This window comes from Dermacentor andersoni, chromosome 1, assembly GCF_023375885.2.
Source record: "Dermacentor andersoni chromosome 1, qqDerAnde1_hic_scaffold, whole genome shotgun sequence".
Taxonomy (NCBI): Eukaryota; Metazoa; Arthropoda; class Arachnida; order Ixodida; family Ixodidae; genus Dermacentor; species Dermacentor andersoni.
The window spans coordinates 161,685,384-161,710,050 of NC_092814.1; the positions used below are offsets into that span (position 1 = coordinate 161,685,384).

Genomic DNA, 24,667 nt, shown 5'->3' on the forward strand with positions numbered 1-24,667 from the left:
GGTGATAACTTTGGGATCACTGTGTGCATAGTGTTTCCATTGGTACATGTAGTGTGGTTGTGTGTGTGGCAAACATTAGATGCTGGAAATGGTCTCTGTGATTTGTTCTTGGTACACCTGGTTGTTGTGGACTGATTTGCCACATATCACACTTTTGTTGCACATGGTGAAGTGGTAAGAAGGCAGTCATGTGGACTGGTTGCAGTGAAACACCTTTGCCCACTCTAAGGAGAACCTTATCATCGCTGCCTTTCAAGCTTTTGTGGCTGTTATGATGGAAACAAATTGTACATAACCTTATAAGATAAGTCAAAGAAAAATTGTGGCCTAAGTAAAATAATTTATGCATAGAATAAACCACCATGATCATTGTCTGCAATGACTAATGATAGGTTGATTTCAATGTGTGAATGTTTTTGTTGGAGATTTCTGTGGGCCTAATTGTCTTTCTGCATGTTATATTTCTTAGTGTGGCTATTGCCAAAGCATAAGAGTACGAAAAACATTTTCAAAAGGGGCAAATTGTTTCACGATGGGACCGTTCAGCATATGTACTGCAACAGTTCTTGAAGTACCTAATTACACTTTGCCTTGTGTGGCTTACATATGACATTTAGAATTGTGTATGCTAGTTTTTATATAGTACATGCTGGATTAAGGTACAGATTGCAGTATTCAAATGTATGAGTAATGTTTTGTAGCATAAACTTTGTTTGAGAGGGTCCCAAAACAACTTTTGTTAGAGCTGTAGTGTGTCAAAATAAACACAGGAACATGATTTTAAAATTTGAAAGTGAACTGGTATGTGTGTCCAGTTGATGTGTGAGGGGTGGTGTACTTGGTTGAATACACACTAATATATGTGTGGTGCCCTTAACGCTTTCTTGCTGGTCGACTGAAAAAAAAAAAAGATACTCTGTAAGGTATTATGTGAAATTGTTGTATCCTGAAGAATGATCAGCTCAGAAGTTGTAACGTCTAAGAAGGTCAGAGATATATATGTGTAATGACCTTTAATAGGCTAGTCAGTACTGTGCTTAATGAAATGTAGATGGGCCTCAATTCTGGGCTAATATCGAAACTTCAATGGTTGTAAAAATAAATATATGTTTTTAAATTAGACCAATCAGAGATAAACATCAACAATTGCGAAATGAAAGTCCTTTCAGTCTCATCTGAGACAGTAGTCATGAGCCCTTTGCACGGTTACAAGGCATCAAATGCTTACGCTCATCAGACACTCATCACCTGGTTCCTTTTCATTCTTTCTCTCCTACAATACACTACCCATGGTATTCTTGAAATTTAACACTTCTGAAACATGTTTGAAATGGAACACTTCTGAAAAGGTCGTGAAAACTCTCTGGTGGAAACAAACTTCTGTGGGGCCACACCCACCAAGTCCAGTGTGCCTTTTGACTTATTGAGGCATGCTTGTTGAACCCTTTATGCGTTAAATGGTGCTCTCCTTTAGTCAGCAGGGTGGTGTAGTGTCTTCGGAGATTTGTTAATGCTTTGCTTCAGCTGACATCCTAAACCCTTACATCACATATTGAAATTCACTCACAGGATTGCATCGCTGAATCTAGGCTGATTTCAGAGTTTCCTATTCCAGATCAAGTAAAAAAAAAAGTAGTACTGTAGTAGTGTCTTGTAGCAGTCATACTATATGTTTTTCCTCTTTCTTTTTTCTTGTGAGGGCGTGTTTTGGTCAATCAATGCTGACATAGTATTCTAACCACCACCAGCATGTCCTGTGCTCTACTACTACTACTACTATTATTATTGTTGTTGTTGTTGTTGCCTCTCCTTTGCTCTTAACAAAAGCCATGAGTCAGTATCCTTAATTTAACAACATTAAAATTTTCCAAATGCTTTTCTTTTTGTCTAACTGACTTGAAATTTTTTTTTTATTTCAATGTAAAATTTTTCATGGAATGCTTTGTATTGCATTGGGCAAGGTTTTAAGTAGTAGTATGGCAGCAGTGTTTTTGATTTTTGTCTTCAGGATGGAACCAGTGTGGAAGTCTTCTTCTTGCTCGTACAAAAGACCGTCTCTTTTACTTCAAGAGACTGGCAGCAATGGCACCGTAAGTAGAAAATTTACTGAAAAAGATGCAATGATGGGTTGTTGTCATTATTTTGTTTAACAAATGGCGACATTGACCTATTGTAGTGGTTGACTGGGATAACTGGCACTCAACCTCGCCCTGTTTACATTTTTGTTTGCGCTGTTAACTTACTAAGACAACATTCAATGAGTCATATTTTCATCCTATCACATTTTGTAAACACGTGCATCAACATTTCTAGCGCTACAGCTATTCAGTAAATCAGGTGCTACACAGCTACTTATCTCTCAGTGCTTGTAATTAAATCATGCACTACATTAATTATGATTTGCTCTGTGGCTGTGTGGTGAAAAGTGGTGAAATGTGCAAATACGTATTTAAGCAGAGGCGCAGCAGAGTGGAGGGGCAGGATACCTTAGACAGTGCTTTATGAATTTATCATGGTATTAGAATTGTTGGCAATAAATACGTCACTGACTTCTTGGCATGTTAAACTGTTGTATGAATGTACATCAAATAATTTTTTGCCAACTCAATCTTTTCAGCTGTGGCCATAGAAAAATTAAGTGATGCAGGCTTATTAGTTGCTTATTAACATCTTTTCATGCAGATGTGGCTCATTTTTGTGTAGGTTTGTTTTTTTGCCAAGTTTTCTCTATTTTTCCCTTATCAGCATCATCATTTATGTCCACTGCAGGATGAAGGCCTCTCCCAGTGACCTCCAATTACCCCTGTTTTGTGCTCGCTGATTGCAACTTGCACCTGAAGATTTCCTAATTTCATCACCCCACCTAATTTTCTGCTGTCCACCACTGCACTTCCCTTCTCTAGGTGCCCATTCTGTAACTCTAATGGCCCACCGGTTACCTGCCCTAACCATTACATGGCCTGCCCAGCTCCACTTTTTTCTCTTAATGTCAACTAGAATATTGGCTATCCCCGTTTGCCCTCTGATCGATACCGCTCTCTTCTGACTCTTAACATTACGCCTAACATTTTTAATTTCATCACTCTTTGCTTGGTCCTTAACCTTTTCTCGAGCTTCTTTGTTAACCTCAAGTTTCTGCTCCATAGGTTTGCGCCAGTAGAATGCAATGATTGTGCACTTTTCTTTTTAGCAACAGTGGTAAGCTACCTTTATCACTCACTTCTTATTCTGCTTCCTTGTCATTGCTGCTTAATTAAATTATATTCACTAACGTCTCAATTAATTAATTTGGGGTATGTGTTGCATTGCAATATTGAAATTGGCCAGTACTAAAGCCACTACCATTTGGCAAAGATCTCAGGACAAGCATGACGCATTCTGATATCCATCGCCAAAGAATGCAGCACAACAGATTGGCATTCCATGTATTTTCTCCAACAGTCTTCCTTCTGCTAACCACTGTGGTAGCTGAGTAGCTATGGCATTGCACTGCTTAGTACAAGGTTGTGAGTGCGATCCCAGCTGTGGCGGCCACATTCCGATATGGTGGAATGCAAAAACTATCATGTACCTTGCATTGGGTGCTCATTAGAAACCCTAGGTAGTTAAAATTAGCCCACTGTGGCGTGCCTCATAACCAGATCATGGTTTTGGCACGTAAAACCCCCGAATTTTCTCTTCCTTCTGCACTAGCTGACGAAACTGTGTGGAACACCATTGTTTATTATGTCATGTTTTGGGGATGAGTGTTTTGAAACTGGGGGTCATCTCATTATTACTACTAGATACACACATCCTTGGTGTGTTTGGTTTCAGCTGTGCGATTGCAGTGCTAGTCCTAAAGTTAGAAATTAGTTAATTTGTAAAGGCTTGTTAATTGGGTTTATTAATTTGTGTATTATGTCCGCTTCTGCACCTCCACTGTTGCTAATAGTGCATTGACAAAAAGTATTCTTTTTTATATCTTCTAAAAAAAAGTTTGAGAAGTCTCACTGTTTTGATGACTGACATCTGTATTGGTGTCTTGCCTCATCAATGATGGCCTTTTACAGAATGTCATGTTGCTCATTAAAATGTTAGATCCAGCCTCTACCTGAGTGAAAAATCAGTGTCTTGAAGCAAATGAACTGTGTGCTTTGCCTTCTCTGCCAATATTGGCCCATTAAGTGGCAGGTTCTGTGTACAAGTGCTTAGAAATCATTGGTACAGTGCCTCATCAACTTCTTTTCTGACTCCTTGCTGCATCCTTTTCTGTTGGCTGCCCACGGGGTTCTGGTTACCAAGCAGTCTGCTTCCAAAATGAATTATCGTTGAGATCGTTGGCTGCGAGATCATAATCCTGTACCAACTTGCACACCTTCTTGCTTTTGTTAGGGTCTTTGATGATGCTGTGCTTCATTTTTAGTGGTATCACTGTGCACCGCCCCTTCACTGGCTGCTGCACTTTGCATTGAAGTGGGAGTGTTGTAGGTTCATCTATCAATGCGCGAGCTCTCCAGTTGTCAAACGAACCAGCACAGTTGGAAGTACAGATTAAAACAAGCACATGCTGCAACCGTGTTGCAAAACCATGCTGACTACACATGAGGTGCACTGGAAAGGGGCGCTAGGACTGCCAGGATGCATCTCATGGGATCTTCCAACCACATGCACAGCCGCCACTGCTGGCATGTGAGTGAGGCCATTTGAGCACAGAAAGTGGAGAGGGATCTTGGGTAGACTGCCTTCACTTCTCTTCCACATTTGAAGCAGTCGATTGAGGCTTAAAGGGGTGAGGAGCACGCTGCATGTACACATGTAACATTGCATGGTGCCATCACATGGAACTCGCATTCTCATTTTGTTTTTTTCTTCCTGCTGGCCCGTACTTTACCATACTTTTCAAATTGTTTAACTGGTAACTTCACATGAAAACGTTGCAATAGGTGGTTTATTTTACCATAGAACATATTGTTCAGTTCATAGTGTCGTGGTTTTACATTGTTATGTTCGATATATTCTTCAAAGTGGTATCGTTATAAGTAGGCTATACTTGGTTAGTGCTTGGTGTTGTGGCATGTAATGTATAGAGTGTGTTCCCAACTCAGCATAAGTGTCTGCAAATACTCACAAAATACAACAGCGATATTGACTATTTGAGCTGGTAAAGAGCCTTGCATAATTTGCCGCGGTAGCTTAGTGGCTGTGGTGTTGCACTGCTGTGCTCATGGTCGCGGGTTCGATTGCGGTCGTGGCAACTGCATTTCGATGGGGGCAACACGCAAAAGCACTCAAGTTAAATTTGTAGATTTAGGTAGATTTAGGTGCATGCTAAAGAAACCCAGGTGGTTGAAATCAATCCAGAGTCCTCCACTACTCATAATTGTATTGTGGTTTTGGCACATAAAATCCCAGAATTTAATTTAACATTGTATTACTGTTTGAGCAACACAGCTATTGTTTGCACAAAATATGGTCGTTGGATGTTTCCCCACTACCCCCAGCATGTATGCCACCATCCAACCACTACACCACCTAACCGATGAAGTTAAGCATAATACACGGGCCTAAACATTTGCATGCATTGCGAGGCTAACGAAATATTTGATGGAGGTTAACAATGGCTGGCTAAGCCTTTTCACACAGCCTCTCAAAAATCCACAGCATATTGAGAATCGGCTTGTGGCAAATTTGTTTTCGAGTTTGCTATAGTATATACAGGGTGTTTCACATAACTTAGCCAAACGTTAAAAAATATGCAAATGCCACGTAGCTGGACTGAACCAAGGTAATGTCGTTTGCCATCACTTGGAGATACTCAGATTGTTTTGTGTATTCTGCCTAATTACATATTTAGTCTTAATTAATTAATAAACTTATCAAATATTATAGTTACATAAGAAGTGTTAATGAGAAAATTGTAGAGCAACATGAAAAGCTCCCGATACAGCTTCTGTTGCTCAATATGGGCTAGATAAAAGGGTTTTTCCAAGCATGAAAAAAGCCCACAAATACATGCAAAATTGCCACGTGACTGGTCGCTCGAGGCACTCCTGATGCGGTAACAGTGTCACCGTGTGTCCTCAAGACTGACAAATTTTTTTGCTTCTACACGTGAAATGAATTGTTGTGTTCTTATTTTTTTTATCAATTCCCATTTTCTGTAGGTCGGCAAATTTTGAAAGGGGCTCGCGTGGTGACAAAATGTTTCAAGAACACATGTGATATGCTTAATGTGAAGTAATCTTAAAAGCAACAGCTTATATTTAGTGTTACATGATAGCCATGTGTCACACTTAGCGTTTTATTGAGGACTAACGATAAAACATTTCTGTCCTGTACGCTTATGCCTTGTGCAGGGCACAATGTGCTTCTGCACCCCATACAGCTGATGATCATAGTGCAATTTATTTCTAAAGATATCAGTGGGTAAGATAGAGATAACATTCCGCACAAATTATGACATTCTGAAGAAGCATATAAACAGTACTACAGTGGTGCATGGAGCCTATCTGTTCACTGTTACAGTAGTAACTAATCAAAGTGGGCCTGTTTTGTGCAAGCCATCTTGCAAGAAGAGTCAAGGGGATTGTGCTCTCCAAAAATAGAGGGAGATTGTGAGTGAAGGCGGAGGAGGCACCATAAGGTGTCGCAAAGCAGCAAAAAGTAGAGAATCTTGCACCGTCTATTCAGTCAGTCTTTCAATCTTAGTTGCTATTGCTGGGTGTTGCCTAGGTCACATACTTATCACTGGTGCTAGAATTTGACAATGTAAGTACATTCTGTTCATAGTCGTATTTGAAAAAAGTTGTGCTGATCCTACACTCTTAAAATTTTAAGTTTGTACCCTTTGAGGCTTATCTTGTCCCACAACAATATTGTTATCTGTCTTGCGCGAATTTCCTTTCTTTAATGCTGCGCGCCTTGTACTTCCAGGCCATGAACAACATGCGTGTTATCAGCATGACATAGTGTTTTCGACAAGAAAGTAGCAAGCGCCGAGTTTTCAAGAACGGAATTTCAAGCAACACAGATGACCATTATTGTTGTGGGACAAGGTTAGCCCCAAAGGGTGCAAACTTTTTAAGAGTGTAGGCATACTTTGGTCAGATTCTGTATGAAGTGGCCAAGTGGACAGTGAGTAAGGATGGGAGCTGTGTAACTAATTAGCAAAGCAGAAAAACTGACAATTCAGCATTGATGGCCTCGGCTGACACCATACTTCTCCTACGCCATAGTGTGGAGAATTGTCTCTCATCTGCAATCAGTCATTTTCTTTATCATTGCACAAAACACCTTATGAAGTTTTGGTCATGCAAACATCAACTAAATGACTATGTGCTGATATTTTTTAACCTGTATATGTTGCACTCAATTGCAAAGCATATTGAATATCACATGCTTGCAAGTGAAGTTTGGAGGTCGATTCTGCGGTGTTGTCCTTGAATTTTTTTTTGAAGAGAGTATGCATGGCAGCCAAAGCTGTTCGGCATTTTTACGATGGCAAATGGAATGCTCAATTTAGCAGGCAGTTTCATCAGGCAAAACCCTAGATTGCCCGCAGAAGGTACATATATCTGTGAACCACCAAAACATTTCAGAGTGATTGCTTTGTTTAGCTCTAAAGAGGGCTAAATCAGTTTCTGGACTGGTTTAGAATGGTTCAGTTGTTTTTTCACAAACCCTTCTGAGATGCTGGCCAAACTGGTTTGTAACAGTCCCATTATATTGCTGTGGTTTGGGTTCAGCTCCAAAATGGCAACACACATTTTGGTTTAGGTTCAATGCTGGTTTACCAGAATTAAATGGTTCAGTTTCAGTTACAGGTTGATACCCTGTCGGCATTCTCTTCTGTCATACTATTGACTTTATGTTGTTATTACCCCTTGGCCCCCTTACTCTTTTGCTCCACAACACTTTTATCGGCTGCTACATCGTGCACAGGAACTCGTATTTTACTAGTTTGATATGATGTGAGCTATGGCGTTTATGTGTCTTGCCTGCTGTTGCTTCCAAAATAAATGCGCAGGTCCTACCACTCTAAGTCTGCCACTGAATTTTCTAAAAACCTCTTGAAACTGCCAAGTGCACTTGTTGCAGCATAATTCCGTGGTTAGTGTGTTCGGCTCAGAGCTTCATGTTGTCACAGTGGCACGAGTCTGCTCCTCAGGGGTTGTGGTTGGAAGTTTTGCTTTTCATTAGCCTTTCCACCTTGATACCAGCTCTATGTGTCTGCCACATCAGCGGTGCATGCCTATTGATCTTCTGGTGACCTTTTCGACAAGTCACCACTAATGACTCTCTTATTTCCATGCCCAAGATGACTTTTCACTGTGAAATTTCTCTTGTATCAGATGAAACAAGTGATGATAAATCTGCATGCCAAGCAAACAGTGATGTAGCTGGTAGAAGTTGCACAAGGCACTTGCATTCTTAATCATTGTGGCATTATGGATGTACCACTGCCAGAAAGTGAATGCAAGGCTACATTCTAGTAGGCATATTGCATGGCCTCCCTCATAATTCTGAGAAACACTTTATGTTCTTGCATTCACTAAGTAGGATTTTGCTGTTTTCGTTTAATTAACTGTATTATGCAAAGGGTTGGACTGACACATTTAAGTGTGCTTTGTTGAATGAATTATGTGGTTTCCATATATGTACGACATATGTTCAAAAAGAAACTGAACTTTTGAAATAGCGCGCCAACTGGCAGAGGGAGCGCGCTGTGGCTACTGAGCGCACATAGCGGCAGGTTTAGAAAACAACCTGCCATTTGCAGTGTTTCTATCTGACTGTTAATTGGTGTGCTGCAGCGCCTGAAGTGAGCCCGTGCACAAGCGGTTCATTGGATTAGTGCCAAAGTGACAATGAAAGAGCTTGAAAAACGTGTGTGTGTGAAATTTTGCTACAAACTTGGCAAAATTTTCTCGGCGACATTTCATTTGCTTATCCAAGCATTTGGGATGGACTGTATCCGTCACATGCAGTGCTATGAATGGTTTAAGCAAATAAACATGGCAAATTGTTGGTCGGTGATGATCCCAAGCCTGGATGACATCATTAAGAGATGATGGCCATGTCCAAAGAGTTCGCGCTGTGATACGTGTTAATTGTCATTTACCTTTCGAGAAGATGCTGTCAAAGTGGGCATCCGCATAGGATTATGCCATGAAATTTTGAGTGACAAACTTGAAATGCGTCATGTCAGTGCGAGTGACAATGAAAACTTCCTTAAGAGCATCACAACAGGCTATGAGATGCGGGTTGATGGCTATGATATTGAAACGAAGGTGCAGTCATCTCAGTGGGTGGGCAAAGGAGACGTCTCCTCGTCCAAAAATAGCACGCTTGAGTCGGTCAAAGGTCAAGGTAATGTTGGTTGTGTTGTTTGACTGAAAAGGCATTCCATCAGGAATTTGTACCACACGGTTACATAGTAGACAAGGAAGTCTGTCGGGGTATTCTAGCGCATCTGATGGCTGCTGTGCGCAGTAAGAGGCCTGAACCATAGGAAAACCAGACTTGGATGTGGCATCATGACAATGCGCCAGCTCATGCATCACTCCTTGTCTGCAGCTATCTAGCAAAACATAACTCTTGATGTGCCCCATCCATTGTATTCTCTGGACTCCAGCAGACTTTTTCCTGTTTCCCTAACTTATAACCATGTTGAAAGGATGTCATTTCCAAACCATAGAGGAGATTCAGGACGATGTGACAAGAAACCTGCACGCGATCCCAGTAAGTGCGTTCCTGGAGGCTTACCAAAAATGGAAGAAATGATGGGAACAGTGTATTCCCAGTAGAAGGGATTACATTAAAGGGGACATTGCTTAAGATGTTGTACAATAAGTAATAAAGATGTTATAAGCAAAAGTTTGGTTTCTTTTTGAACACACCTCGTATATGAATTAAGTTATGCTTGCATCTCGACCTACATTCATTTGTTACTTTTGTTATGTTTTTTTACTGATGCCATGTTACTGATGTCACATTTTTTACAGATGATATGCCATGCTGTAATGGGCAACCCTTGTATATGTCATTTTTGTCTGTGTTTTAGGTCACTAAACCTTGAGTGCCATTTGCTGTCTCCTGCAGAGGCACAGTCAAAGGCTCCAGATGTCACAACTGAATTGTTGGAAGTAAGCAAACTTGGGTTCTTATTTTCTCGCTTTCTTTGTTTTATTTAGTGTCACTGATGTATGCTATTCCAATTATCATGCAAAAGTATTAAGTTTTTATTGACAAACTTTGTCTTAAAGGAAAGCTTGCTTATATGACATTGCTTATGCAAATAGTAAGCTTGAAGTTTTCTGTGCTAGCTAATATACCGTTTCAGATTCTATTGCTTTCTAAGGGTTGCTGTGTTCACAAGTTCTTAAACTTTCCCTTAGTCCTCATGTGTGTTTCTTAATAAATAGGGATTACAGCAGTGTTAAATTTAGCATTCACATTTTTCTAATTACTATTTTAATTAGTGTAAGCTACAAAAGAGCTTCTTGGGTCTAAACAACCGTTTCAAGCCAATGTGAAAGTTCATATTTCTGTTTACTAGTTCTACAGTGCTTGAAGAACAAACTAAAGCAATCATATACATATTATAATTATTTAGCCAATAGAATTGGCATTATTTTAATGGAAAATTGATAGTTTTCTGTCAGCTTGTGTGTGTGATCAACCATGAACATTAGTGGGACTATTACTATCTGAATTTCCAGTGTCGGAGTTCAGAGGTACCTGTGCCTTACTAAAGCAGTGCAAAGTCTGCAATAGAAAGTTATTTTAAAGTCCTATTATCAGCTTTGTCAGAGATATAGGATGCATGTTGTCATTCTGCTAGACTTGACATTGTTCCAGTGTACTGTACATTAACAATATTTTTCTGTCAAATAGAAGGAACATTGTCTTTTTGTTCTGAAACAATGAAAGCCCTACATTTTTAAAAGCTTCACCTAAAAACACTTTGTAATCCAAATGGCAGCTACGGCCTTTACTTCATTGAGATGGTCCTTTCTTTGAGTTGTAAATAAGGCTTTTATGTGTAGACATTGCCAGTTCAGAATAATTTGGAAATTTCCGCAATGTTTGCTTAGTCTTCATCTAGCACCAAGGAAACCTCCACTAAGGACGCCTCAAAGAGGAATCTTTCGAAGTTGACTTAAGGCAGCCTAACTGCAATGAAGGCTTCCTTACTAAGGTAAGGGAATAACTCTGACAAATAACCCTGAGAAATAACTCGGAGGGTGATTGCAAGAAGAGCTGTTTATGGAAGCAACATAAGCCATGACTCTCATGTTACATTAATTCATGGAAATGTAAACTCGGGCCCAAATTCTGGAACCTTCCTTACCTTAGTAAAGAAACCTTCATTGCGGTTAAGCCACCTTACGTCAATTCTGAAAGCTTCCTTTTTTTAGGTGTCCTTGGTGGAGGCTTCCTTGGCACTCCTTTACCATAAGGCAGCTCTGAAGCTACCCTCATGCTTACTTGCTTTTTTCACTCAATGTGGGCTTCTCGGCAATGCCTTTCCTTGCTTCTTTCACTGAACGAGGGTTTATTGGCAATGCTTGCCCACATGATGCTCGTCTGTGCATGTACAATTAATTTCTGGGTGCCGGCTGGCAGGTGAGATGGAAATGGCGGCTGTGAGTTTCGGCAGATGGTTAAGACATTCGTTTGCGACTTATGACGAATGCCCTTGAACACAGATGCATCGAATTCATTTCTTACCTAACGAAAGGGTTCCTTTTGTGAGGACAAGTGACGGGCACTTTCAGAATGCACTTGCTTTCTCAGTTCATCCTTTGTGGCAAGGAAGCATGAATGGCTTATCACATAAGGTTAGGAAGTGCCCCAAGGAAAGAAGGGTTTCAGAATTTGGCCTTTGTTATATTTACCCACTGTGTTGCACCATGTCTCTTTCCCAGGGTGCACTATGGGTGCCTGGTGATGGTGTGGCAGATCCTTCGCTTGTCTGCCAAGTACTTGCTCAACAAGCATCTGAGATGGGTGCGGTTTTGATGTTTTAAGAACAACTTTCTGGTTTCTTTGTTCCAGCTTTACTCGCACATACATAACAAAATCTATTGCACAAGAATTTATGCAGATAATTTAAGGCTTTTGACCCACTCCTGCTTAGCAGGTGACTCTTTTCAGAGGGGATATTCTGAAATGTCTAGTGTCTAACTAAAACATAACAAAAGCTATTACACAAAAATTTATGCAGATAATTTAAAGCTTTTGACCCACTCCTGCTTAGCAGGTGACTCTTTTCAGAAGGGCTATTCTGTAATTGTGCACTAAGTGGACTGTCCATTTGAGTGCAAAGTGATTAGATAGAGCTCAAAGCCAGTATGACAGGTGCCGATCATCACCACTGACTCTTACCGTAAGCTCTGTCAACTCCGTGTGTGTTGAAATGGACAGTCCACTTAGTGGACACTTGTGAAATACCCTCCCCTTTGGCAATGTCGTTCATTATCTGTGGTAGGCCTGGCTTGAGCCTAAGCTGAACTGGAGGTGACTTTGGCTTTGTGTGGCTGTACCAGCATCAGTATTTATGGAATGCAGGCAGATTCAGTTTGGTATTTTTTCATCAAATCACAATACCTCTTCGTTCATGTGCATGCACGGTTGCAGAAGACCAGCATAATTTTGGTAATGGAAAAAATTTTCAAGTTTTCACAACTTTAGTATGTCTGTGGCGCAACTGTTATAAATAACAGACTGGCACATTCAGACACTGATAGAAGGCTCCGAAGTGCAATGAGATGTTAAGGGGTAGGTATTGGGATACAACAGTGTGAAATAAGGTTTAAAAGATATTGATAGGCTAGTCGGTGAGCCATTATATCGAAGCAGCACACTTACATCTGACACATACACGTACACATAGAAAGGACATACACAGGCTCTGTGTATATGTCAGATATAAGTGCGCTGCTTCAATATAATGAAATAAGGTAAAATAAGTTGTAATTAAAGTATCATTTATTGTCGCGACTGAGCATTACACCATGTTTCGTCTACACATCGGTGCATGCGCACCCAGGTGTCCATATTACCTGTATTACATTGATTGCATGTGACAGTCACGTGTGTTTGTGAGCACATTCTTTTTGCACTCTATTGCAAGCTAAAGCATTTTTATTAGATGCTTCTGCTCTGGAATGACATTTGCATGTTGGGTCATACTGCTCATGAGGACAACCCAGGCTTACTGTTTTCATTGAGCTATGCTTATGGGTTAGACTGTGAGCATTGTAGAGGGATGTGCATATTTTGCTTAACTTGTTGAAAAAAATATTTTGTGCTAACTACTGCACTGTTCTTGCTCAAATTTTGCAGAGAGATTGCATTTTGGAGCCTACATCATTTTGGTGTAATACTTGGCACATTAAATTGCCTGATTTTAGAAAAAAAAAGTGCACATTTCCCTTCGTTTATGGGGATGCAGGCTGCTGCTGCAACAGTGTAAGCATAAACTTTTATTGCCACGTGCTGGCCACTGCAGAATGCAGCGTTTCAGGGAGGGTTCCTGTATGTTCCAGATGAGCGAGCGATACACGGAAACCCTCCCCCACTAACTGCTTTCTGCAGCTGCCGGCAGGTGGTGCCACAAGTTCATGCTTGTGCCGTCACGGCAGCCGCTTGCATCACCGTAAACGAAGGCAGCTTTGCACTTTTTTTCTTAAAGAACAGGCAATTAACTGTACCAAGTGTTACAGTAAACAACATAGATGTCGGCTACAAAATGCAATCTTTCTGCATAATTTGAGCAAGAAGAGTGCAGTGGTAAGTGAAAAATCTTTTTTTGAACACTTTAAGCGAAATATGCATGTCTCTGTATGTGTCACACTAACTAGTGACTGAAGTAGTGTTGCTTCAAATGTTGAAAAAATTTGACAGGCTTTTCTGACTGGTTGAACATAATACTAAAAATTTTTTGTGCTGCTAAGTAAGGGACGGCATAGGAAGCATGAGGAATGCTAGAGAGCAAATTAATAAAAGAAAAGCACTAAAAACACTAAGGACGTGAAAAGAAACATACACCACAAGCGCTCATGTGGTGTGTTTCTTTTCCACGTCCTTCGTGTTTTTAGCGCTCTAACTTTTTATTAATATGCATTACCAACTAGCCCACCTATCCATCCTTTTGCTAGATGCAAAGACTTATCTACTTGTACAAAAGAGTAGTGACCTTTTCAGTAAGAGTTAGCTCTTTTCAATTGCAATAATTCACTCTAGTGTCTAACTCCACTGCCTTTTCTTTTGTTGCAGGCATTAAAATTATGGAAGGTTGCTCAGTTGAAAAAGTCACTGCACATGGCCGCCACAATATGCATGATGTGGAAACAAACTGGGGATCTATACGCTGTGAATATTTTGTAAACTCAGCCGGATATGTAAGTACTTTTGTCAGTCTACAGCTGTTGTTCACTCTCTGTGTGGCTGAACACATGGTTAACTCTTAAGCCTGTTAGACATGCAAGTGACGGCACAGTGGTGGTTGCAGCGCACAGGCGCAGCTTTGTTTCACATGCTCCATTTTGGTGTGATGCGTGCCACTGTGATGCACAAGTCTTTAAGAGCTCTGCCTTGCTCCACATTTCCATGTTTTGGTGCACTTGAACTACGGGTTTCATCGGTGTATTAAGTTGGTGCTCCACTTTCGCACTTGTAAACCTTGCAGAAAATAAAAATACTGTTTGTTGAACTGTTAATACAACCTTTTATTCACATTTACATCTCTTTTAGCTCTTGATAGGCGACAGCTTAAAAGTCTTGCTAAGTACACGCACACAGAATTAGTCATATGGAAGCAAAGGAATTGCTTGGTTCGTATTTCTGCGATTTGGGCTTGAAGCATGTGCATATCTGCCAACGGCTCTTGTTTTTGAATGCCTTGCGGCATTTGGGCGCCATCTCAGCCAGCCGGATGCAAGAGGCCTGTGGGCGGCCTTAAAAGAAGCTCATGTCCCTTTGCGCCTCTAGGCTTTCGAGCAAAAAGGCTCTTGTATAGCTCGGAGTACATGACTTTTTAACTGAAGAAACAAAACCCAACAAAACTGTGATCATGCTAGTTTGGAGTTTTAAAGAAGAAGAAAAAAAAAAAAACAGCTACATGCACTGTGAACGAAAAGTATGGACTGCCGTTTTGTCCAGACCGATGTTGGGTTACCATCGGGGGAAAAAAGAGGCAAGAAGAAGGAAATGGCATGTGCGAACAATTTGGCTCCATAGAATTGAACTCAAGAACAACACACGGAAACAAGTGGCACTTTTGAGCTACCAGTGGACATCGGCAATTCGAGCCACGTCGGCTTTTACTCTATGGAAGTATGCATCACTTGCACCAAGTACCTTCAGCTTCGGTCTGTAATTTCTTCCCAAAAAATCCTCCTCTTATCTTTGTTGTGAAAATCCTTCATTTTAGCATCCCAAACAACTGGACACTGCACAACTTGAGTGATGAACAGCTTGTTGAAGACCATGTAAATCATTTCAAGCTGGCAGCAGACGTCGTCTGCTACAAATGTCTGCTAGAACCGTCGCCTTGAGTGGGCGAGTTCCCTGTGCCGCCTGCGCTTCAGCCATGCCCCTACCATGTGATCTTAACGCCACTGCTCAAGGCGCTCCGCCATTGGTTGCCACTCTTGTCGCTCGCAAATTTTTACCAAATGTTTCGATTGTAATCGCAGCAGCATGCACCACTCGGAAAACTGTTATTGGGAAAGGAGGCTTGCTCATACTTCCCACCCCATAATCACAATATGGGGCTTTAATTCCCAAAATGGGCAATAAATCATTATAATTACATGATTGTTTAATTTAACTAGATTAAGATGCATGCCAAGTGCAGCCCAACCTTGGGCATGTTGAGCAGGCTTCCTCATCATGGAAATTGGAGGTGGGGATCACATACTACCATGCCATGCATGTGAATCAGCTTGGTGGAATCTTCACTGGCCACATTCATTGTGACCATTTTGCCGAAAGCTGAGTTGGGCACTGTATGGAATAATAGAGAAGAGAAAAGAAGAGGTGTGCTGCGTGTTTAGAGAGAAGCAGCAGCAGAGGGCCAGACTTACTTCTTGTTGAATGTAGAAAAGTGTAGAGGGAAGGAAGAATGAATGGCTGATATGATAGTGCATGCCTGACTTTTGGCAGCACAGTCATGGTGCTGCTTGAAAGCACTGCACAGCCTTAATGCTGCATCTATCAGCAATTTGTGATACCATGTGACCACCACCTCCAATTTCCATGATGTAGCAAACAACCCTGCTTAATACACATTGTTGCAGCTCCAGGTGCCGTTTGGGCAAGGAATCCACCAAGCCCATTCATGATTATGTCCAGTAGTAGGAATGAAGGAAAAAGGGTTTATTTGACATTACTCACACGGCTCCAGTTACAGAAGCCCACTCCATGCAGGAGCATGTTAAATGTGCGAGTTCACATCAGGACACCTCGGCCTCCCTGCACTAAAAGCCTCCGCTTTCAATACCGTGGTCTTCCCTAGGTGACTCCAGTAGGGAATCTGATGACTATAGCAGCCAATTGCAATCGTCGAATCGGTTGCGATACCACAGCCATGCTGTCGCGTCCACTCACCCGAAGCATAGAATAGGGGACTGGATAGCAACCTGGGAATCCATGGTCAGTGCCGTTTTTCGGCAGCATTTGACGTTGGCTCTTTTCATCATTAGTTCAGGCTTTCAGTTAGTGGTGGGGGTGGGTGCTTTTTGTGGACCCGTCAGCAGTCGGTGCCAACGCTACATTGACTTCTTGGTAGGCGCTGATGGATGGATGGGGGTTGCCTCATGGCAAATGTCTAATTAACGCCTCTGGCCATGTTGAGACGTAACAAACACCTCCACCGCCAAGAGATTTGACCTGAGACATCATGTTGCCCGAAGCGTCGATGTTTGATCACGGCCTCGGGGATTGTTCTAGAACTCTTGGCCTATGTCACACGGCAGCTTGAGGGCCCAGCCCTCACTTCATTATGTCATCTCCCTGGGAATGGATGCCACGATCCCCGCATTGCTTTACAATGCTCCACCCCTCTCTTTGTCTCTCCCATTTCTTGATGAAGATGACAAAGAGGCAATGAATGTAATCATAACTAGGCTGGCTTCAGAAGCAGCAAATGAAGTGGGAGGTAAGGCACCAAGGCAACCAGTAGGTAAGCTCTCCCAAGTAACAAAGGACCTAATAAAGAAACGACAGAGAATAAAAGTGTCCAACTCAAGAGATAAGATAGAATTTGCGGAACTGTCAAAACTAATCAACAAGGATAAAATAAGCGATATTTGAAATAATAACGTAAGGAAGACTGAGGAAGCAGAAAAAAGTGGATGCAGCCTGAAATCAGTGAGAAGGAAACTTGGCATCGGACAAACCAAGATCTATGCACTGAAAGATAAGCAGGGTAATATCATCAGCATGCAATCTCGAAGATATAGTAAAAGCAGTGGAAGAATTCTATTCTGACCTGTACAGTACCCAAAGCAGCCACAATACCTCCATTCGAAGTAGTAATGAGTAGATTATAATGGCTCCTTCTATAACTAGCGATGAAGTTAGAAGGACCTTGCAAGACATGAAATGGGGAAAAGCTGCAGGAGAAGATGGACTACCGGTCTATTTAATTAAAGATGGAGGAGACATAATGCTTGAAAGACTAGCGGCCCTTTATACGAACTGTCTATCGACTTCAAGGGTCCCAGAGAACTGGAAGAATGCCAACATTATACTAATCCACAAAAAGGGAGACGTTAAAAAATTGAAAAATTATAGGCCCATTAGCTTACTCCCAGTATTATATAAAATATTCACCAAGATAATTTACAATAGAATAGGGTCAACAGTGGACTTTAGTCAACCAAGGGAAAAGGCTGGCTTCAGGAAGGGGGACTCTACAATGGGTCACATCCATGTCATTAATCAGGTAATCGAGAAATCTGCAGAGTAAAATCAGCCTCTCTATATGGCTTTCATAGATTACGAAAAGGCATTTGATTCAGTAGAGGTACCAGCAGCCATAGAGGCATTACGTAATCAAGTACAAGATGCTTACGTAAATATCTTGGAAAATATCTACAGAGATTCCACAGCTACCTTAATTTTACACAAGAAAAGTAGGAAGATATCTATAAACGAAAGAAAGGAAAGGGTCACACAAGGAGACACAATCTCTCCAATGCCATTCATTGTGTGCTTGGAAGAAGTATTCAAGCTATTAAACTGGGGAGGCTTAGGAGTAAGGATTGATGGTGAATATCTTGGCAACCTTCGGTTTGCCGATGACATTGTTCTATTCAGCAACAATGCAGGCGAATTACAACAAATGATTGAGGTCTTTAACAGAGAGAGTGTAACAGTAGAGTTGAAGATTAATATGCAGAAGACAAAGATAATGATCAATAGCCAGGCAAGGGAACAAAAGTTCAGGATCACCAGTCAGCCTCTAGAGTCTGTGAAGGAGCACGTTTACTTAGGCCAATTATTCACAGGGGACCCTGATCATGAGAAGGAAATTTAAAGAAGAATAAAAATGGGTTGGAGTGCATTTTGCAGACATTGTCAGATTCTGACTGGTAGCTTGCCATTATAATTAAAAAGAGAGATGTACAATCATTGCATTCTACCAGTGCTGACATATGGGGCAGAGGCTTGGAGACTGACAAAGAAGCTTGACAACAAGTTAAGGACCGCGCAAAGAGCTATGGAACGAAGAATGCCAGGCATAATGTTAAGGGACAGGAAGAGAGCGGCGTGGATCAGAGAGCAAACAGGGATAGCCGATATTCTAATTGACATTAAGAGAAAGACATGGAGCTGGGCAGGTCATGTAATGCGTAGGTTTGGTAACCGGTGGACCATTAGGGTTACAGAATGGGCGCCAAGAGAAGGGAAGCGCAGTCAAGGACGGCAGAAGACTAGGTGGGGTGATGAAATTAAGAAATTCGCAGGCTCAAGCTGGAATCCGTTAGCGCAGGACGGGGGTAATTGGAGATCGTAGGAAGAGGCCTTTGTCCTGCAGTGGACATAAAATAGGCTGATTTTGATGGTGATGATTTCTTGTCGTGGTCAGCTCTCGGCAAGACTGAAATAGGTTGCCTATCTTAATAACAGTGATAGCGATTCATGTAAAACACATTCCTAAAAAATACTCTGCGCTCGGTGCCTTAAATCTCCGGCTCAGACCGTCTGCATTCTTATTCTGGCTCCCTTTCTTGTACTTGACCTTGAAGTTATATTCCTGCTACATGATACTCATCTCGGCAGTCTCCTGTTTCTTTTTCCTGATATTTGCTTCAGCCATGCAAGAGTGCAATAGTCGCTCTTGACTGTGAATGTTGGGCCTTGAATATAGCATCCTAGCTTTGAATTGCCTATACCATGCAAAAAGACTCTTTCTCTGAGCTGCTAAACACCTTTTCTCACGGTGTCAATTTTCAACTGAGTACAGCACGTGATGCTCTTCACCGCTTTCGTTAATTTGGGCAAAGACGACACCTTGACCACGGTTTGTGGCATCACACTAGAGAAGGCATTCTCTGCAGAAATCTGGCGAGACAAGCACAGGTTGTGAAGACAAAGCCTTCCTCTCAAAACGATCCACATATTCAGAATAAGCTCGGTGGATCTTCCCAATTCGTGCAGCTCATGCACTACCATATTTTTTCTTTAGTCCACTAAGGACCTGCGCTAAAGCAATAACAACAAGAACAAAATTTTGCTGCGTAAGCTATGCTCTTCAAACTACACCAAGATTCGAGCTTATTTCTAAATACTACCACGCACGCTCTAAGCGATACTAAAAACGCTGCCGTCTTATGAATACCCGTGATACGCACCAACGTGTTGCTTCTCTCTGTCGGAGCGAGACACACCTTAAAGAGGCAGTACTAACACTTTCTAAATTGTGCAGTTAAACCATGTCTCCGCTAAAATACGTGTCTTTCTTCCAAAGAAAAAGAAATATCGTGACCACTTCTGAAAAGTGAATTGATACTCAAATACGCCACTACAGGTTTATAACAAATAGCCTAGACTTGGAGAAGCCAGCATATGTTACATAAAAATAGATGAAGGCTATCTGCTTAAAAAAGAAACTGCATCGAAAAACAAAGTCAAATATTTATGAGCACACGAACCATCTCTTTCAGAATTTCAGTGAGCCTCTAAAACAAACAATCTCAAGAAAGCTCAAAACTTGCTTATCGAAACGATCTCGTGATCTCAAAACGCCTAACCTAAAAATAAAGGAACCAACAAACTTCTTTCCACAAAACCTGTATTGCAGTTATTCATTCTGAATAGCCTACGGCTGTGTCATCTCATTAAGCCGTACTTGACGCGGGTGCTGTCTGACAGCTCTTGTCAAACTTGTCAAGCAGGGAATACAAAGGCCATTCCCCTCGTGCAGACCCCTGATACCTTATGTACTGTCCAGCTAGCTTTTTGGCATTGCACTCTGAATTCACTGCCTGGTACGACCACTTCGCATTGCCTGGCCACCGTGCTCTCCTGTGTTATGCAGACTTCACCTCAAAGAGAATTTAACAAAGGGGAACGTATTTGCCCCCTGGCTTTTGTCCTCCTCCATGCTGAATGACGCTTTCTTTTTAACCTCGTCTGGTGACTTGGGCACGCTCCGACTGGAAACTTTCCAAACGACAAACGCGCCTTTCTAAATCTTTCTTTGCGCTTCCCACAGGGTTTAGTGCCTTTCGATTTATTCAGACGCAATGCATTCTTTGCTGCATTTATGCTTTTGTGACTCCTCTTTCTCTTAGCACTGTTTCGCGTGTTCATTTCTGAGTGCCTCTCTTTTCTTTCCGTTGGTGGCTCCTCAGCCTGACCAACTTCCTGAATTTCTGTCGGGGAGATCAGAAAAATTTCCTGCTCCGGCGTTACTATGTCTCCGCGCTAGCTGGTCCATCTTCTTTCTTTGGCACTGTGTTTTTCGTCGTAACTCAGCGCCTGACCCCCTTTCTGAATTTCTATCGAGGAAATCGGAAGGATTTTCTTCACTGGCTGACCTATGTCTCAGGAGCTAGCTGTTTCATCCTCCTTTTGTGCCCTTTGTTCATTGTCGTGACTTATCTTCTGAACTAGTTCGCATGTTTTGAACCTCGTCAAAGCCATGACCCAAGTTTCAGGAAATGCGCACCCACTTTTATTCAGTAGCAGCTGTGTTTGACAAAAGCCCATTGGAGACTGCTGCTACTGTATCGATATCTATGCAAGGTCCCTCTGTGGAAAGCTTGTATTTTACAAGCAAACTCTCCTTCACTGAACTGTGCACGCCTGCCTCCGCTGTGCTCAGTTGGGCTACGACTTGTGAGGCTTCTCCCAGCAGCAACTCAAGCAACCGCTTCAACCATTTGTCCTGGTGAAATGATCGCTTCTCACAAATCCATTCAAAATTAACTGGGTAGAGACCGATGTCATCACCTCTTTCATACCGCTGAAGCAAACTCATGTCAATGCTTTGCGTTTGTGGCGGCACCGTATCCGCCCTGCGTGCTAATTTCACTAGCTCTAGTCTTATTTTCGCGAGCTCAATTTCATGCTGCCTTTATTTCTCTTCCGCTCTTACTTTCCTCTCGTGCTACATTATCATGCTTCTTCTCTTCCTCCCTTTCTTTCCTCTCTTTCTTTCCTCTCGCGACATATCTTTTTCCAGGCATCCATGAGCTCATCCTCATCGAAACCCGCTTCATCAATCGCAGTACAAATTTTGAGCTTCATCAACTTATGGTTAATATCCATACTGAGCTCTGCTGCCAACAGCAACAGCTCCTCTTTCTTTAACACTGTACTATAAATGCTTTTCGAGAGCTGACTACAACTTCCCCTGTATGCCCGCACACCTGGTGGCGATCAATCACAGCTAATTGCTTGCCTGATAGAATCCTGTCCTTATTGTCTGGTAAAACATAGTTGTTCAAGCACTCACTCAAACTCGAGTTTGCGAAGGTCGTGTCTCCAGAAGCCACTTTCCCAGGTCTGCTGATCCCAGATCGATGAACTGCCTTCTGCTGCTCTTCCTTCCAGATTCCCAGAGTCCATCAAAGACTCCACGCCATTACTGCCACGGTTGTGCCTCCCTGAGCCACTAAGAGGAGGTCTGCTGATCCCGGATCCGCATAAGTCGCTCTTCCGTCCGTAGTTTTCCTCGATCTGGCGAAGTTTGTGTCTCCCGGAGCCATGTTCACAGGTCCGCCAATCCCAGATCGTGAGGACTGTCTTCTTGGTCTCACCACTGTCAACCAGTTTGTTGTGGGTCCAGGTGGCATTTAGACAAGGAGTCCACCAAGCCCATCGATGATTACGTCCAGTAGCAGGAATGAAGGAAAAAGGGTTTATTTGACATTAGTTACACGGCTGCAGTTGCAGAAGCCCACTCCATGCAGGAGCATGTTAAACGTCCAAGTTCACATCAGGACACCTTGGCCTCCCTGCACGAAAAGTTTCTGCTTTTAATACCGTCATCTTCCCTAGGTGACTTGACTAGGGAATCTGATGACTGTATCGCAGTCAATCACAATCGTCGAATGGGTTGAGGTACCATGCCCATGCTATCGCAACGTTCCGCAGCCTCCGCAGCCTCCCCTTCTCCGAAGCCTCCGTTCACCCGAAGCATGAATAGGGGACAGGATAGCAACCTGGGAATCCACGGTCGGCGCCGTTCTTAGGTAGCATTTAACGTTGGCCCTGATCATCATTAGTTCAGGCTGTCAGGTAGTGGTGGGGGTGGGTGCCTTTTGTGGACCCATCAGCAGTCAGTGTCAACACTGCGTTGACTTCTTAGTAGACGCCGATGGATTGGTGGGGGTGGCCTAGTGGCAAATGTTTAATTATTGTCTCTGGCCATGTTGAAACGTAACAACATCGCTCAGCTTGCTTCACTTCATGCAGATTGTGAGCTTGTTCACATTAAACAGAGGTAGAAATAATTGTTTGTTGCACATTGGAGGAATCGAGGACTCATACAGTGATTGTGGAGTTGGCAGCTATTTAATGAAGCATAACAGTGTTACACAAAATTTCTGTGTCGGTACCTTTAAGTACTCCTTTCAATAGACTTCTAGAAAAAAAAGTAGCTTTTTCTTAAGTGTAATACAGCCAAACTTTGATATAACTAACACGATCATATATAATGAACTATTGGTTATAAAGAAGTAAATAGAAAATTAGCTTGGTCGTGCTTTAATTCAATGGAGTGCACTCCCGCAGGGGTGTAGCTGGTGGGGAGGGCACACAGGGCACGTGCCCCCTCCCAGTCAAGCTTTTCTGGTGAAGTGCATAACCCACTTTCCTCAAAAAAGAAATTCCTTGCTATGCCACTGCTCTCCTGCTATAACAAAATCGAAAATGCGGTTTCCAACACGGTATCTAGATTTGCAAAGAGAAATTTTTGCTTGTACGTGTCTCAAAATGTGCAGGGTACTGAATATTTGGCTGCGCGCATTCGAAAACAGATTTTGCACGCAGCGCTGCACTGTTCTTGCTCAAATTTGCTCAAATTTTGCAGAACGATCGCATTTTGGTGTCGACTTTGTTTAGTATAACACTCGGCACGATTAGTAGCATGTTTTTTAAGACAAAAATGAGAAACTGTTTTCGTTTATGGGAAAAATAGCATCTGAAAAGCCGGCCTTGGCATAGACTTGTGCCGCCGCCTGCCGCCATGTGCAGAAAGCAGCATTTTAGAGAGGGCTGCCGCATGTTGCCCGCTCCTGCAAGAGGTGACTGCCCTTCCTTAAACGCTGCTTTCAGGAGATGACGAGAGGTGGCGACACAAGATTATGCTTGCACCGTTGCGACAGCAACTCGCATCCCCATAAGCGCAGGAAAATTTCCACTTTTTTCTTAGAAACCAGGCAATTAACTGTGCCAAGTGTTATACTAAACGAAGTCGACGCCGAAATGCGATCGTTGTGCAAAATTTGAGCAAGAACAGTGCAGCGATGAGCGCAAAATCTTTTTTGGACGCGTGCAGCCAAATATTCAGGACCCTGTATATTGTGGTGGCAAAAATGTCTAATGTCGCCAGTCAACTTTCCAGACACCTGATGTTTCAGACCTGTGAAATTATTCAGGCTACCCTGAAGCATCATCACCTATAGCTACCCCTATAGCACCAATGTATATGCAATAGCAATTACCAAAATTTGAGATGCTGTGTGGTGTTTCATGCATGAATCGTTCGCGCGATGGTGCACGCGTGGCAGCCATGCCTAGGCACGAAAACGCAACTTTGGTTGCCAACGGGCCACCAACAGGCCACCAAAATCTGCAGGAGATAATTTGCTGGGTGGTCGAAGGCAGCTTGATCAGAATTGAAATTTTTTTTTTTGCAGATATCTACATGTGTGCTTAGAATGAATATTGGATATAAAGAAAGTGTTTTTGTGGCCAATGCGACTTGGTTATAATGAGGTTCAACTGTAATGCTCTACTGAAGTTCAAATGCTTTCCTTTTTACTAGGAAGCTTTAATTCCGGGCCAACTCTGATGTCGCCGATTCAGCTGCATGTAAGACATAGAAATGCTTTTATGAGACAACCTCTGGACCGATTTGAATGAAATGTGTTGCAATTAAGAGAGAAAGTTCAATTTCAGTGACTGTAGGAAGCAGAATTTTGGGTTAGGTATGGATTTT

At 42.2% G+C, this 24,667-nt stretch overlaps 1 protein-coding gene across 5 annotated transcripts in view; it reads left to right on the forward strand.

Moving 5' to 3' along the window:
- Window positions 1-24,667, forward strand: part of LOC126547123 (pyruvate dehydrogenase phosphatase regulatory subunit, mitochondrial) — a 138,516-nt gene that overhangs the window by 25,880 nt on the left and 87,969 nt on the right. For all 5 annotated transcript variants that reach the window (XM_055062676.2, XM_050194992.3, XM_055062678.2 and 2 more), the window contains 4 exons: window positions 2,009-2,090; window positions 10,046-10,127; window positions 11,913-11,994; window positions 14,266-14,390. In XM_055062676.2, the coding sequence (XP_054918651.1) occupies window positions 2,009-2,090; window positions 10,046-10,127; window positions 11,913-11,994; window positions 14,266-14,390 (371 nt within the window). The remainder of the gene's footprint in view (window positions 1-2,008; window positions 2,091-10,045; window positions 10,128-11,912; window positions 11,995-14,265; window positions 14,391-24,667) is intronic.